Source organism: Nestor notabilis, unplaced genomic scaffold (assembly GCF_000696875.1).
Source record: "Nestor notabilis isolate BGI_N333 unplaced genomic scaffold, ASM69687v1 scaffold8023, whole genome shotgun sequence".
Classification (NCBI taxonomy): Eukaryota; Metazoa; Chordata; class Aves; order Psittaciformes; family Psittacidae; genus Nestor; species Nestor notabilis.
This window is the reverse complement of record NW_009922323.1, coordinates 21610-39793: the sequence shown is the minus strand read 5'-3', so window position 1 is coordinate 39793 and position 18184 is coordinate 21610. Positions and strand designations below refer to the sequence as shown.

General features: G+C 38.9%; 1 protein-coding gene across 1 annotated transcript; it reads right to left on the bottom strand.

The window, feature by feature from the left end:
* Positions 1-373: 373 nt before the first annotated feature.
* Positions 374-12341, bottom strand: OPN5 (opsin 5; the record flags this gene model as incomplete). Its single annotated transcript, XM_010011563.1, has 4 exons — positions 12183-12341; positions 5743-5862; positions 2496-2666; positions 374-708 (listed from the first exon to the last, which is right to left on the bottom strand). Coding segments are annotated over exons 1-4 (765 nt in total), but the record flags the coding sequence as incomplete, so codon positions are not given.
* Positions 12342-18184: the final 5843 nt, after the last annotated feature.

Here is an 18184-nt window from a genome sequence, read left to right as displayed (position 1 = left end):
TGCTGAGGGCGCATCAATCCCACTGTCCGTGCCACCATATGTTGCATATGAATAAACCGTACTACTTGTGAACTCAACTGGCTTTTTAGAATGCTACTGGGCTTATAGTCAATAGAATCTCTGTGCATCCAGTGCTGGGCCGATAGCTAGTTTCCATTTCTGCCTACAGTTCATATTTTAATTTTTCTGCAACAGTGCCCAACTCACAACATTATGTTTTTAGTCCTGTCTTTTTGACAGTAGTGGAGGAGAAAGCTAGAACCACCTTCAGAGCATTGTATGATTGCTTAGCATAGCGGAGTACATGGCTGAAGATCTCCAAGCCTGTTTTTACAACCCATCAGAACAAACTAAGTTAAATCTTCCTACCTACCTTGGTCAGCTTCATTTCAAGTATGTTGCTGTTCTGAATCCTGGTATCATAGTGAGCAACCTCTTTGGCAGATGATTTGACTTTTAAAATTATTTTGACATAGGAAAAAACAATCACAGCAGTTGGGAACAGGAGGCAAAAGAAAAGAATACTCAGAATAAAAGCCTGTCCAGCCACCGAAGCTTGTGCCAGCCACCAGTCCAGAGTGCAGGAAGTGCCAAATGGCTCAGGGGCATAGCTTCCGACACCAGCGAAAGGCACCGTAGCCCAGAATGTAGCATAGGCCCAGATTACTGCCAGACAGATAAATGCATGATGTCTCTTAAGCCAGGTACCTGAAAGATAAGTCAAGAGTTACAACTTCAGGTCAATATGTATTTGACACAATTGGACATCTCACTTTACACATGCAGTAGGATTTTTTTTGGCTGTTTGACAACTTTTTATGGTTCATCTTGCCTCTTTCCAGGTATAGTGACCCCTGAGCTAGCCACCATTGCTGGCATTCTACCTCCTGAAGACAAATGCACACTCATATGGAGGGCTCTACTTGACAGATCTTTACTTTAGGCTGCGATCATTTACAACCTGGAAGAGTCCGTACAAAAGCAATATAAACAAGTATCTCAACAACAATCATGGGAATCTTGCCTAGTAATTTTGAAACTTGCTTTGTGGTCCGTAAAGGTGTGTTCGTAGTATGTGATCAGATGAGATGGAGTTTCAACCCAAATGAAGGACTGTCTTTAATTCAGCCTTTCAATACTCTGTGTGAAGGCTCACTAGCTGCAACTGTATAATGTAACTTAATTATTTCCTATTCCTCCTGTCATATATTGAGAGACTCAAGTTTGCTCTCAGGATGCTTCTCAAAATAAATTATTAACCTAAGTGGCTAAAAGACAAGGCTTTACAGAGAAAATAACATACCAAAGATTTATTTTAATTTTGTCATTCTTTTCCAGTACAGTGTATCACCATGTGTGTACTATCAGAAGTATTTGTAATAGGTGTTTTCATGCACCCTTGCCCTTTTATTCATTTAATGCTACTGTCATGTTTGGAGTTGTGGGGAATATGCTCTTTCTCATCTTACATACAATTCTAATTCATCTAGAAAAAGCTTCCGTTTACAAGCTTTCCATCATCACCTCTGTTCAACATGTTAGATTCAGATAGGACTACCAAGTTAAAACCTATGATTTATGCAGAAACTCAGGCCATGGTATTATAACATCTCCTTCCACCTTGTAAGCTCTAATATGTTTTCACTCCCCATCCACTGACTTTAAGAAGCTTTCTTCAGGGTTTGAGAATGACTTAATACAAAGCCAAAGCAAAGAAACAACTGTAATTTAAATGTCACCAGTGCCCCTTCCCCAGCTGATTTTACATTTCCAGAATATTTGAAAGAAAATGAACACTGAATGACAAATTATGTATTTGAGCATAATGGTTCATTCTGGTGCAGAAAAACAAAGCAACTAGGTGGGTTTTATATGTAAAGTCACCTTGAGCATTCCCTGTATTTTACTGGGGAGTTAGTCCCTTCTAATATAAGAAAAACATCTTCTCTAAACTGTGACGACATTTTTTGGCTGTAAAGAATGAAGCATATAATACATCGCATTCAAGATATATAACTATATTGATAGGTATGGTGATAACAGCTTTCATGGCTCAATTTATTCCACCTCCATATCAGATAGATGATATCAAATTATGACCCATCACACATCCAAATCTTTCAGATGTTTTAAATAGCTTGGCACAAGTCTTACAGGCATCTAGTAAGGAACATTTTATGTGTTGGTCTGTAAGACCTTGCAATATGTGCAATACTTGCATCTGTTAACGTTAAAAGGCCTTGATAGACACAAAGTGATTTATCTATGAGTGATTACTAAAACTCATGGCTTAAGCAGACAGTGAAAGTGATATATTCACCAATACAAATTTAGCTGGGATTACTTGGATCATGCAAATATGTTTCTCTTATTTGTGTATTCCACTCTACATTTAACAAAAACATTCCAAAGACCTTAAGTATGATTTCAGTCTAGAAAACTATATCACTTAATATAGATTTTCTATATTCATTTAATACAGTTTTCTTTCTTACCGTATGACAAATGGCAGATTTTTAGGTATCTATCCAGGCTGACAGCTGTCATGGTAATGAGGCTTCCACAACCAAAGAAGAAACCAGCCCATCCATACCAGCGGCAGCCCATCCATCCAAACACCCAGCGGTGAGAAAAGAAGGAAATGATACTAAAGGGTTTTCCTACAACTTCAAAAGGAGAAAAGAATGTCAGTTGAGTGATAACATCCATCGCTGATAAAACCACCCTTCTTCAGAAAGGATCACCTGGCCACAGATATTAAAAAGTTTTAAGCATCACCAAACAGAAGGGAAATACCTAACTATTTTGGTAACTGTCCTAGTGGCACCTTAGGTTATTTCTCCATTTGTAAGAGAAGGTAATGCATTATGGAAGAAGTGAAGTTAGGTCATACGTTGTTCCGTTTTCACCTTATAGCAGATTAGTATTAACCACACTGTTTATAAGCAGCATGAAAATGAGAAAGTTTGGAAGTTGTAATTTTCTAGTTGGAAATCTCCACTTCCTGATTTTATTTTATTTTTGTCTCAAACCGGACAAGTAGAAAAAAATCAACTTTAATGGAACAGAAAACTCAAAAATTTACAGTCTAGGAACATCAGCACATTTTACAAAACCTCTATTTCTGCTTACCAGACTGACCTGAAATGCTCCAAGGTCTGAACAGTTCAACTGCAACATTCAAATAACATTAAATATTGAATTCCACCTTCCTGTGACTGTATTCCTTCCTGCACAGGAGTTTCCAGAATGCCTCAAGGATTTGAAAGCAGCTCAGCTGCCCTGGGCTAGTTTCCCTGGCTGAACCACACTGTCTGTAATATCATGACAGCTCAGTGAACTGGTTTATAATGTAGTCTTACAAACTGTAACTCCTACAAGGTAACTTATTCACAGAAGTCAAGACAAAAGTCTCTATTTTGTTGACATGATCTGTAGAAAAATATTTTTGATTGTTCCCCAAAATATTCCATTTCAGATGAAACTGATGAGAAACTAAACATCCTGTTTTCATTCTTAACAGAAAGTTGAAACATTTCTACCAAAACAAAATCTTGCAGAAAATGGCCTTTGATCCATGATTGAAAACCCTTCAAAGTAAGACTTATTTTTTAACACAGTATTTGGGATTCTTATCTTTTAGTCTAAGACTGAGCCTTCAGGCTGAGCCTGAAGGTTGTGCTCAGGTCAACGTATTATGTCTGCTTCTCTTCAAGCAGAATAATTGTGCTTTAATTTTTCAAGCAAAAGCTGACCCCAGTCAAGGTTTAAAAAAAACCCACAAAATATGCGAAGGTCTCAGATATGTGCTAAGAGTCAGCAACTTTACCCATGCAAAGCGCTGCCAGCTCCAAAAGCCAACACAGTTCTTTACACAAAATCATCTTTCTCTACAGCAGCACAGAACTCAGAGCAGGTCATCAGCGCAGAATGAGCCTGATGAAGCTCTGAACAAGTGGCTGGTGCCACCCTGTGGAAATCTGCAGGAAGCAGGGCCGCGTCTGAACCTGTTTCTTGAACAAGGTGCAAAGAAAAGCGTGTGAAACAGGATGATTTTGGAAAAAGTCCCATCTGCACTTCAGTCAGAGACAGAAAGCATCACATTTCTCCAGTTAACATCTTCCATTTAAAAATAAGTAAAATAAAGAGAAGAGAGAAAAAGCACACATGGCTACACCAAACACAGTGACCAAGTAGTTCACTTAACAGTGAAACTGGCGGCCCTCATGCTAAAAGGGTTCTCAGATAAGCTGTAGTTTGCATGCTTGGGACATACACCTTACATGGTTAGGCAATATCTGCTTACATTCCAAATATATAGCTTTGGAAATTCTCCTGAACACTCTCTCATTGGAGTGACTGTCATCAGAGTCAGATATGAGCCTTATAGAATAGGACAGAATTTTAAGACACAAAGGAGATGGAAGCATCACAGAAGAGGCAAAAACTGGTGTGCTGGTGTGGGTTTGTTTGGGGTTTTTTCACTTCGAAGTGCTGCAAGATGGAAACAGTGTCTGTCCAGCAGATATGCCAGAGAAATCACTGGGATTTGTTTGTGTGGTAGCAGAGCAGAGATAGTTATACTAAAGCCTTTTTTCTGCTGAATTTGTAGGTGTCTCCTTCAGAAAACCATGCTTACTGATCACCAGGAGGTATCAAAATTACTGGAAGTTGAGGTAGGGTCGTGCAGTGACAGCACAATTAGCCTTGATTTTGGGAGCCTGGGAGCCATCATTTTATGTAGTTCAGTGCTATTTTAGGTTTTTGGATGAGGGCAAAAGCATTTGGCAGATACAAGGGCTGGAAAAGGGTGCACTAGAGCTAAGGGCAGAGATCCTGGTATGTGCAACACATAGGGGACAGATGACTTTAGGAGCATGGGAACATACTGTCATTTATATTGCACTGGGGAAATCCCATGGTCATCTGTGTCACATCAGGCCTTTATACCCACTAGATTGTCTACCATCCAAAATATCTTTTTCTAAAAGACATCCAGTCCTCCCTCAGTATTTGCATGTAGCCATGAGCAGCTGTATGAGACTTGTGTCAAGAGCCAAAAGAATGATCTCCAAAGGCTCTTGACTCTTCAAGTTCATGTAAATCTTTCCAAAGCTTCCTCCTCTCATGCCAGGACAACCAGGCTGCAAGGCTGAAACAAAAATCCCTCCAGTTGGCTGAAGTTGTTTTTACTTTATAGTCTGACACAAATGCTCACTTTCCTGACCCAAATGTGAAAGAGGACAGTCACTAGAGAGAAAATGTTAGTTTTGACAGGCTGATGGCCACTGGCAATTTTCTATTCTTTCCCTTCATGCCCCACCCTACCCCACTCATATTTGGCTAAATAGGTATTTTTGAGGCACCTTGATCCATCCTATTGCACCCTACAGCAAGAAAATACCATTTCCTTCAACCATAATACCAAGCTATTTTGTGGTTATTGTGCCAGGATGCACATGGGAGCTGTCTTTGAAGGCCCGTCCAGTGCTGGGGTGTGCAGGAGTTTTGCCTGATTGATAAATTCAACCCTATTTTTTCCTCTGTACTTTTCATTTCTTCCCATTACATTGTTAAGAAATGTTGTTTTCTAGCCTTCGTTGTTATATGTAAATAATAGAGCAGAAATAGCAGCAGCAAAAGGCATTTTGGGCTCTCATGACTTCTAGAGGACTGTGTCTTGCTGCTGCCAGAAAAAATAGTGGGATAATGAAAATGAGTGAAAGTAAGATGCAAATTTACCTGAAATGCCCAGATCACACACTGCTAAATTCACAGTCATTATCTCAGCAGGTCTCAACTTCTTTTTTCGCTTTGAAGACATAAAAATAACATACCCATTTCCCAGAGTTGAAAGAATCCCTATAAAGATGGAAAAAGAAACCAAATCAAATTAGAATTCTTCTCAAAAATAGCAACAGCACATCTTTCAAAATTCTCTGATATTTTTGTCCTGAACTTGTGATCCCAAGGCTAGACATTTTACTCTGGCACATGATCATCTCATCCTCATTATGCAGCTCATAGAGACATCAGCTGCAGGCATCTCCCTCCCACGACAAATGCTATTTTCCCCTCTGCAGCAGGACGCTGCCTTCACCATTTGAGCCTTGCACAACTATCAACTGAATGCACATAATAGAAATCCCTTAATTTCTCTGCTCTGATTAACCCTGTTTTTCATACAAACATTTATACAACCATGAATGAATGGTTGTATTCTGTCATATAGACAGAGTGAAATTAATCTGTCTATAATCACAAGGACCCCGATCTCTGACCAATCTTAATTTTATTAAATACTATAAGAGAGATTGAGGGATAAGGTTTTTAAATTATGTAAGTTAATACATTAATATTACATCTTAAATTGTACAATAAAGATTTATTTCTATCACAAGAAAACAAGATTATAAAATGTATCTGATTTCAACTTCCAGCTGGAATTCAGTGCATGAGGAGGGGTCCTGTTCATGTTGGCTGACACTTTTCCTGCCATGTTACTATCCAAGGATATGCAGGGACCAACACTGCACATAATTAATCACCCATGGAGCTAATCACACTGCTACCAAAAATTGCAGGGTTTACAGTTCCCTTAACGAAAACTGCTTCTTCACTAACTCATGTCTGAAAGAGTTTGAGCCCAGAGTGAGCATTTTGCAGTAGAAGCACAGGACAGTACACAACATCCCTTTCAGGAAGCAAGGGTCACACCCAGAGGTGAACAGCCTGAAGGGACCACGGCCCACAGAGGCCTGTGCCATAGCAGAGGAGGCAAGTAAGAAGGAGGGAGACACAAAAGAAAAGAATGAAGAGCAAAGAGTGGCCATTCTCTACCAAAGGGATGTACAACAGCAATGAGGCAGATGATGTTGGAATGAAGTTCAGCCTGGGAAAGGGTGAGGAAAGGTGTTTTCCTTAATTATTTTATGTTTGTCATCTTTGTTTCTCATTACCCAAACCAGTAATTAAATGTGAACTTAAATTCCCCATGATGAGTCTGTTTTGCCTACAACAGTGACTGGTGATTGATCTCCTGTCTTTACCTTCACTCAGTCTTTATTTCCACTGCTTTTGCTTTTCTAATTTCCTCCCCATCCCACTGCAGGGGCTGTCAGCAAGCAGCTGCCCTGGGTACTTGGCTACCAGCTGAGGCTAACCCTCCACACTGCTGTAAAAAAGTCATAAATAGCCCAACTTCCCCCTGTTGATAAGGCAGCAAAGTCACTCCTTGTGATGCCTTCCTGCATATGGCTTTGGTGGTGCAAATTCAGATGTACTCCATTTTTCAGAAAGACCCCAGCAGCCACCCAGCAAGACCACCCTCCTCAAATATTGTAAATTTGAATACCACGTAATTTTCATGAGAGTCTTCTGGGATGCCAGACCTCAGGAATTAAGTGGGTATTTATTTACTCTGGCTTAGGAATGGAACAAATCCCTTGCAAGGGTGCTCACAAAACCAAGAGACCCAACCTGGCAACACCCCTGAGGCAGACAGAAAAATGGTTCCCAGAGGTTAAAACCAGACTGTTAATCAAGAAATAGATGTGTCTGTGGAAACAAAAAGTCTACCAAAGTCAGGAGAAAAATACTTTGATTTTGAATTTTTCAGTGATAAATTCAATACTCATCTAATTGGAAACACTTCTTATTTTCTTACTGACAGTATTGCTTTCTGTATTATTTTTAAAAATAAACAAGCCAGAAGCTGGCTTATCACTCAATATTAGTTTTCTTCAGCAAATTTTATTATCCTTGATGAATGAAATCTAAAGAACTTCCTATTCTTAGAAGAGCTTGTAGTGATAAGAAGAGAGCTAATGGCTTTAAACTGACAGAGGGGAGATTTAAATTAGATATTAAGAAGCTTCTCCTCCCCGTGAGGGTGGTGAGGTGCTGGCACAGGGTGCCCAGAGAAGCTGTGGCTGCCCCACCCCTGGCAGTGTTCAAGGCCAGGTTGAACACAGGGGCTTGGAGGAACCCAATCTAACGGAAGGTGTCCCTGCCCATGGCAGGGGGGTTGGAACAAGATAAACTTTCAGGTCCCTTCCAACACAAACCATTCTGTGATTCTGTGATTCTGTAATTCTTATGGCTTTAAAAATTTAATCTGAATTATAGGTAGGTTGAAATCATATTAAATATTTTCTTCCTTGAAACTAAGTGAATGAATCTCAGCATTTTTCATATATCTTAATCCTTTTCTCTTATAATGTCATTTTCTGTCCCATTATATTTAGGATATCCAGAATACCAGCATCCACTTTGAAATACCTTTCAAAAGCACCTGACATTTTCCTGAATCTTTTTCAACTGACTGGTACTCCACAGATGTTTGCATCAGACATGCCTCTGAAGCAACTGCTCATTATTAATAGCAGTATTTCAGACAGCCCCAGCCCACTGACCTCCTAATCATACAGCTGGAAGGGGTCCAGTGACAATTTCAGTTAAGTTGCCTTTTGTCTATACCTGCATCTGAGTGGGTTTGGCTGGGATAGACTTAATTTAATTGCTCATCTGAATTCTTTTCTTAACTCCTTGGTGGTGGAAACTGCAATCTCCTTAGATGAGCCATCTAATTTACAATTACAAAGATTTTCCTAACGGGTAGCTGAAGTCCTCACTGATGCAGGCTCCCAGCTCTGATAGGTGCTGGCAGGCTGTGTGCCTGGATTGGAAACAGTTAAAAAAAAAGGCTCATCAGATAAGAAATAAAAGCTCTTTTCCAGGAGCAAGCTGTCCATCACACCACAACACTATTACATATATACTAATGAAGAGCCAAGGATGCAATGGCTAAAAATGTGACACCTACAGAGAAAGAATCAGGCTCAGAATCACAACCTGCAGTGAAAGGTGAAAGTGTATAAAAGTAGCAATCTGAACAAATAAGACTCCTTTTCTCCAATCTGACAGCAATGCTATACCACCAGAGAGAACAAAAGAAAAAAGATAGTTCAGTACTTTGTTTTCAATTAAGCTGTTTCATAACACACTGAGGAAGTGTGCAGCAACAGTTTGCAAATCAATAGTTACTTGCTATGGGTTTTCAAAAGAGCTGACAGCCAGTGGGTCTCCACTCAGTAGTTAGTCACCCTACTCAACTGTACAGTAAATCAATCAAATCAGTAATGGAAAAGCTAGCAGGAGAATTGACAAAGTAAAAAGAATTGGATCGATATAACCATGAGTACTGTTTGATATTTTTTTCCAGATAATTAAAAAAATACATGTGGAAATGAACTAGTTAGGTGTAAGATCACACATTCACAGAGAATTTATCGTAGATTGGTTAAGTCTTCTTTTTCTTCAAAGACAAAAGAATGTATTTTTGTATTTTCAAATAATAAGGATGCCCCATTCCTGGCAGTGTTCAAGGCCAGGCTGGATGGGGCTTTGAGCAGCCTGGTCTAGTGGAAGGTGTCCCTGCCCATGGCAGCGGGTTGGAACTAGATGATCTTTAGGATCCCTTCGAAACCGTTCTATGATTCTATGAAACCCCAATACTTAACTGTACACCCAGCCTGACCCTGAAAGCTCCACCGAGTTTGCTGATAAGATCCCAGCCTTGTTCACCCACTGTGTAGCTTCTTCCCACAAAGTAAATTTTTGAAATAAATTTTAAACACACTTGAACCTTACACACCTCAAGCACAAAAAGATGCCCAATAGCAATCCTTGCTTCCCACCTTTCCATGGCTAGTCCCTCTTTCCATTGTCAGGATGTCCACACAGGACATCCTCAGGAGGGGCCACCATTTCTTGGAAGTGGCTTGCAAAGGAGTAGGGGGCATAATTCAGTGGCAGAAGGTGACAACAGATATATTTGGTCTCAACCACCAGTTATAATAAAAAACCATAGACATACCCTTGCTGGGCATGGGAGCTGAATGCCCCAGCTTGATTTTCCATCTTCCACAGATTACAGAGTTTAGAAAGTAAATATGCGATACTGCAGTTCCCCCATCACACAACTGTGCCCAAGACCTATTTGAGCACATAGTTTTTACTTACTGGGAGTTGTGGTCAACTATAAAGCTGCCAATTAAAGCAAATTTACATCTTTAGCAAGCCTGTTGAGTGGAATTTGATGTCAGTGAGTAGTTTGTCAGAGCTAGGCTTCCTTCTCCATCACCATAAGATTCATGATCTGCCACAGAAAATCTCTGCATGGCAGTGCTTCATGTCCTAAGAGATATATGAATGCTTTGAATTTCCTGAAATCAGCTTAGTGGAAAGGGAAATTCAGGATTTTTTTTTTTTTTTAGAAAGTTGTCCTTGGTTCAGCAAAAAGTCACTCAGAGATTTACCTGGGAATGAAAAGATAAATTTCTAAGTTCTCATATTTTTGAAAGCCCAAGATATTATTAAAATGTTGCTCTCCACCTAAACATGAATGTGTAATAAAATATGGATCTGCACACTAACAGGAGCTAACAGCGGTGTCACGAGGGTGCTAAGCTAGCTCAGGCTTGAAAGGTACAACTTACATGAGAAGCATTATCACAAGGTAAACTTGGAGGTTTTTTGTAAAAAAAATGTGTTTAAAGACTACTTTACTCCATCTATTCACAAGCACAGAAGACCTGACTTTGCTTCTTCCATCTTCCTGATGCTGTGTACTGGACATCCAGCAGCCTGTACTAGACTTGTTAAACTCAGCAGCACAAGCAGGAAAGTTGAAGCCGTAGCTCAGCTGTACATGATTAATTTGGATTATCAACCCTTCTTAAACTATAACTTCGTTCTCCTTACATTGCCCAGGTAAGTCTGTGCCTCCATGGTAGCTTTTGTTTTTTTGCTGGAGATTTATTATTTCTGTTCTTTGCCTTGATTTGACTATATCTATGTTTTTCAAGATGTTTCACATCTGGCAGGGATATTTCTTCAGAACCGGATAAATCTACACTAAACAAAGCCAATATAGCAATGCAACACAGTGGAAGTATTCATTTCAGCTACTCAGATATATTTCCTGGTATGAAAGCTAAATTCGCATAACCAAGTGAAAAAAAGACCTGATGGGGGATTGTCTTGGACAGTTCAGTGAAGACATCTGTCTGCATAGACACAGAAAAAATAAATGCGTGTGAAAAGCTAAGATAAATACAAAACAAGGAAAGAATATTGAGATACAGCTTCACCTGCTGCTGCTCTGAATTCCTTTTTTGATAAAGACATAAGCGGAAGACAAGTGAGAAATAAACATTATTCAAGCCTTTGTGCGACCTCCACTGCAGAAAAGATTTTATTATTTAGATCAGTCAGGGGAAAGGCAGTAAGAAAGAGTAGGAAGGAGGGATGTAAAATAGTGAATAAGAAACATGACGGTAGAACTGAAAGATATTTGTAATTTGTGCAGTACTGATACAAGAAGACAATGAATCAAAACTGAAATAAATGTCAAGAAATACACTGTATACCCTATATTCAGCCTGGTGTTCAGCCGTCTGACACCGGGAGCCCAGTTTGGTGTAGCAGTTATATGTCCTTGGCTGAGCTTTACTGAGAAAACAGCTGTTGAGCTGTGAAAAACTGCATGAACTAAAGCCATAAAACATAAGGAAATCTAAACCATAGAAAGAAGTTTAAATGTTGAGGCAAGTATTGACACAAGAAAGACATAACCCTGCCCACCTCTATAAAGTAAAGAAGGTAAATCGTCAAGAAGGACCAGTTTATCCTCAGAAGCAATAGATACCAGTATTTTCTAGCTGAATGACAACCTTTAGGCTTATGAATACTTAACATAGAAATCATCAAACCCAATTATCTTCTGTGTGCACTAACCAATAAATAATTGTGTTTATTCTGCTTGCAAAGTCACTTTGCACACAGTAAAAGACTCCAAAACAAAAGGAAGGGGAAGGGTTTAGGCAGAAAATATTGTTCAATACAATATATAAACCTATCACTAGAGAATTTCTTCACTTTTTGCTAGAAACCCTACTGCTAGTCACTTTTGGCTACCTGGAGCAGCACTGTCTGTTGATACTAACTGTTGACACCATATTTCTAACACATTCTCTTCTCTCCATCCTGGATTTTTCTTTCTAGTACAAAGAAATATGTAATTACACATCTAATGAACAGCATCTTCAGCCTTCTTTCTGAGTGCCTGAAAGGATGTAGTGACTTAGTCATATTTCAAAGATTAACTACAAAATCATTACCAATTACTGTCAAATAAAACCCAGCTATGATGTCAGCTTCTTTAGAAAGCTTTGATGCAAAGGGATCTTCCTTCTGGAGATAGTGTGGGAGGTATTCTTCCTTGGAGGAAGTATTGTGATCTGATGCCATCCCATTCATGTCCAGTTCAGCGTCTGAAAAACAAAGAACAGTGCCTGAAAGAACAAAGTTTGCAATACACTATGTCTGCCGTAAGAAAATGCAAAGATATTTTTGTTCATACACAAGATGCATCCTCCTGTCTTCATTCCTTCTCTGCTGCCTCCCAGGGCATTTCAGGACCTGGTTCAAAATTTCATAAAGCATCCTACTATGATTTATTTCATGTCTTACTTTAATCCAAGAATGTCATTATTCATATGGCATCCAGCACAGTAATCTATCTGAGCAGTATCTAGGTACCAGTGCGTTTTGGCGCTCAAGCTAGGGCTCCTGAAGTACCTTCCATTAGTATCTTAAGAAGCTTCACTTTCACAGCTGGATGTAAGAGTCACCCAAGACTGAGAAAAACCAAGCAGGGCAATTGTTTGTGTCTGAATTGCTTCATTCCTCAATGTGTTTAATGCATACTGAACTTGTTGTCTTTATCTATACACACTGTTCTTGTAATCCCAAGATACTGGGAATTACCAGTAAGACAGTCCCAGCAATTTCTATATATCCTGAGGGGAACTGTGTTTACACATTGTAGCTCTACAAATTTTACAGTTCAGTGAAAAGTTACATCCATATTTTCTTCTTAGAGTTATTTAGGTGGTGTTTTCCGGTGTAAATAACTTTACACAGCTCTGTTTATAAACAGTAATTGGCTATTACAGTTATGAAGAAACAGCAGGAGTATTAAATAATAGCCTCATCTAGGCAAGCTTGCTGAGATTTTTTTTCCATTTCTTTTTGTGTGGAAATGGGCTACTGAGGTCAAATGTGCTAAGATCAATAAAGAGCACCCTGACGTGGGAAAACTAGAATATGGCAGACATCCAGCATAAGATATAAAACATTTTTGCAATGTTTGAAACCACCCAGCCAAAAGCTCTTTGGGACATTTGATCATCCCAGTTCTCCTTGCCAGTGCTTCGTGGGGCAGGAGTGGCATACAGGAACTTAACACTTGACTCCCAGGGCTTCCATACTTTTTGTTGTGGGACCTGGGAAAAGTTGTGAAGCTCTAAATTTTGCCCCTCAAGAGTCCAAACTTGCAGGGAGACTAGGAGAGGAGAAAAAATACTTCACTATTTTACCCATTTTCTACCTCTTCTGCACCTTGAAGGACTGCATCAATAACACCCTGTATGGCCAGAAATATAGCAGATGACACCTACCTATACCTAAGGCACCCACAACCCTCTCCCTGCTGTCCCTCTAGCTTTGAAAAGAAGACCTGATTTGAGGGAATCAGATCATGAAGCACACTGCCACTCTAGACATGGGAGAAGCCAAAAGGTGTGCCAGGTGTATGGCTCCAAGTAGCACTAACAATTTAAAGTTTAGCAGCTTCATTGCTTTTATTTTCTTTCCCAATAAAGGAAAAAAATAAGCAAAAGCTGATTAATTAGTGCTGCAGGAGGCAGGTTTGAATAGGTATCATGGTATGGCAGCCTGGACATGAGCTAAAAACACTGTCTTGTACAAAAGGGTGGACTAAGGCATAAATCTGAGAAATAAAATAATCAGACTGATCATCCTTTCCATCCAATCATAGCCACAGGTATAGATCCATATTCTACCTGGCTTTTTAAAGGATCCTGATGTTTTTCTCTCCCCTAGCTTGCATGGTACCACAACTCTTACATCGCTGAAGGATTTGAACCACATGGGTGCTTGAAGTGATGTAAATGGAAAAGCACATCTGGGACCTGTCAGCATGATTTGGATTTGATATAAATAAGTATCAAAGTGTTTGAAGGCATGTTCCTGTCCTGAGCCACACTAAAATCTGCCACTCAAGCCAATATTAGGGGGTTCACAGGACAATATTGTCCAACTTAAAAGCATTAAAAAAAAAAAAAAGCTTTAAAAAGAAGATTCTAAAAGAGAATATTCCAACTTCTGCATATGTTAAGCCCAGTCAGTCACTGGGATTTTTAATCTGCTTTAGAAGAAAGCAGGTTAAAGGTGCAGGTTTCCCAAGCAAATCACAGCCATGGGGCAGGAGGAAGCTCTCCCTGACCCAACTGGCCTGCTACAACATGGCAGATCTTGATGCTTCATTCAATAGAAGCTGTTAGTGATATATTGTTGTGGTTTAAGGCCAGCCAGTAACTCAGAACCATGCAGCCGCTGGGCTTAAACCACGAGATATATCAATATAAGATGTTAATGTTATAACAGGCTAGTCCTATCTGCTTGCTGAAAAAAAAGAACCTTACCTTCGTTTTAGGAAGAGAAAGCATTATTTCTTGAAAAATTTCAACAAAACCAAAGGGAGATTAATGTTCAACTTCCAAAAAGAAAAACAAACTTTCCTCATTATTTTAAATCATGTCTGGCAAATTAAAAATAAGTTTCAGTTATAAGAAAATAAAAACCAACTTTGCTTAATTTATACAAAAAGTGTTACAGTGACATATAATGCAGGATTTGAATACCAGACTATGGCTTTAAAAGATGTTAATCATCCTGATTAGGCAGGAATTAATTCTGACCCCCAAATGAAGCTTTATTCAAGAATCAAATCTCACTTTTAGAATGTAAAAACCAGAAAGTAATGTAAGTAACAAGGCAGAATATTACTCTTTTCATAATTCCAAGCCAAAAAAAGCCATAATCCTGATCAGCACCTAATGCCTAAATGTTGGGTAAAAAAAATATGGAGAAGGATAATTTTTAAACCAGAAAATGTAGGGGATGTCCATTTTCCCAGATGAATTATTTCAGGAACCAAGATTTGGAAGGCTGAATCTGTTGTGTTTGTTTATACATGTGCTTTTTAAGATACCACAGTATTAAATGACATAAAATTCATGAAGGTTCTGATCCACAACCCCTCAAAGTTAATGAGTCAGGAACAGGGACTATAAAACACTATTTTAATATAAACTTCAGTGATCCATGCTTGCACCAATCTTCATTGCTTGAAAGTTCCTGTGAACTCCTAAAGCATATTAGGAAGCTACAATCAGGCGAGATGTACTAACCCAGGTTCACATTATGCTTTCTTCCATGTAATAATATTGGCAGATACTGGCAAAACCTGAAGTCCTTAATCTGATTTAGTAAGAAAACAATCTTGGATGCATTCAGTTTATGTAACAACAGCCAAATTAGTATGAAGTGAGGAAAGTATTTTTGTAACTCTGCAGGCAAATGAAGGAAATATTAATACCAAACATTAAAAGAAAGAAAAAAATGGAAGTGTGTTGTAGCTCAGAGACAAAAGTGACTTGGTGTGAGAAAGAGTGGTACAGGAATTGCAGAAACGGAGCTACAATCAGATGCTACAGAGATTCCTGGGTGAAAGTTACTGAGGCAGCAATGCTTCAATGTGCTAGTGAAGAGATCACAAGGAATGAAATATTATATTGAAAGTCAGATAAACATTGCCATTATTTCTAGAAGCAGATTAATTTACCAAGGGTTAAATGGTACCGAGAAACAGACGACGTCCATGGACCCAGTGCTACCTCATAAGAAGAATTAGTAGACCTCATTGTAAAAAAATTAGCACAGCTGAAGTGATAACATTATCAATTGTGTTAATGAAGAAAATAACTTTCTGCCCTCTCATGATATGTTAAACCCAATAAAACTATGAGTAATTTTATCTGAGTCAGTAAAAGACAAAAGTCAGAAGGACATGTTAGTGCCAGACAACATTATTATCTTTTTAAGAGGATAAATGATAATGATCTTTTTCTTTAATTTGCTCGATTACATCTGTTTCCCGGACTGTCTATAGCAAAGTTAGACAGCTCTCAGTGTCTGCTGGATTCCAATTCATATTGTCAAGTGTCATTTTTATTTTAAACTTCCCCTGTATATATTGCAGAGCCCATCTCACAAACATCAGCTGTAGAATTGCCTTGTCCTCCTACACCCATCCTGGCTGCTACACTGCTAACACAAGCCACGAGTCCAGCAGACCTGGTGACAAACGCTGCCTCGCCCTTTAAATACCTGTCTTTCAGTACTCATTCTTCTCCAGTTTGATGATGACTTCAAAACTCATTTCTATGATGCACATCCTTAGCCAAGTATTTCCCAACTGTCTAACTAATCGCAGTATTTAGCAATGTAAATAACAGTGACCAGAAAACTTATCTCAAAATAACCACAGAGCACAACAATAAAAGATTTCCTTAAGAAAGAAGGTCTTGGTTTAATTTCAATTTGGGGTTAAAGTCTGAAGACTCAGGCTATAGACTAGGAATCCTTCTTTTGTCCTTAGTAGACTATAACTACCAGGCTGCTGGTTATTCAAGGGGAGAGTCTCTCACATGTGTTGAAGAGGAATCATCACTTTGAATTCACAAAGTCAGAAGTTTAACATTTCCTACATTTCAGGTGCAAGTGTGAACTGTGCTTCATCACATCAGACAGCTGGTTTTGTGCCAGTAAGGACAGAAAACAGTAAAATTTCACTGTCTCGTATTTCTCTTATAAGGGAGTCAGAGAGCTTTTTGAATATCAGCTTTTTGATGTTGATACTAGGAGCATACTTTATGCCCACCTGTCACAAATCTGCCCAACCAGCCTAGTGCAACATTATATAGCAACGCTAGAAGGACACGGGTAAGAGAGAAACTATGCTCAGATCTATGTGTCCCCCATCTCAGGCTAAACACCCTGCTGCGAGGTGAAACCTAAATTTTCAATTAAAGCCCTGTTTAGGTGCTTCTATTTCCCTTCATTCTTAAAAGTATGCAGTGAGACTTACTGCTGAGTTTTGAAACTACTCAATAATTATAAGAAATAAATAAGTTAATATAAAAATTCACAAGTGGTATGTGAGTGTCTGTAGCTACTTTTACATCAGTAAGCGGTGCAGACCTAAAGCAGTGGATCTATAGAGCTGTTGATTATACAGTTATTATACAGTTGATTATACAGTTATTATACAGTTGATTATATGGTTATTATGTTGTTATAGAGTTGCTGTTGAGGACCTTCATTTTCCCAAGGCTGTACGCTTTTTGAGCACTAGAGATCAAGAAAAAAAAAAGAAAAAGAAAAAAGGCAAATACATGAAAATAACAAAATAGTGAATGATAAGTCTTTTTCTAATTGGGTCCTTGATTCTGATTAATAAATATAGATTAAAACTGAAGCTCTCAAAAGATGTTCTGCAATGTAAGTGCGTCATCTAGCATGGTGGGCACTCAAACACTGGAAAATAAATCAGTTATCAAGGACTGTTTTCTTCTTGCTCCCTCACAAGACTAAAGGATTCTACTTTGCAATAGGTCTCCAATGACCGAAGTGTGGGAACAGAAAGCACTACACCACAGCCTACCATCTAGCTCATCTACAGACGATCTTTCCAACACATCCCTTGCTGAAAGGCCCCGAGTGCCTGTGAAAACATATTTAAAACCATAACAAAAGAAACCGATGCACTACTTCCTATTAGAAATGGACTCAAGCTTATTCATGTGCTACAGACATTCATATTTAATTAATACAAGCAATTCCACTTTTAAATAATATATTTTTTAAAATGGAACTGTTCCACTATAGCCAACCTCAGGAGATCCAAAATCCTCACTCAGACACTATAAAACAGCAATATCAAGCCTCAAAACTTCTGAGAATAATAATACAAAAAAAAGCAAGTTGAGTATTTTTGTTTGGCTTAATCAATGTGGTTTTGCCAGCCCTAACTCAGTTTTTATCCCTGCTCCCTCCTCATCTCCTGCTGGGGTGTTTTACCATGTCCCACGTGTCTTGGCCAGTCTCTTCTTACCCTGAGGTAGGCAAGGACATGTCATCTTTCAGGAATTAAACAGACCACAGAATAGCAGCAACTTTTCTGATCCCTTCTTCC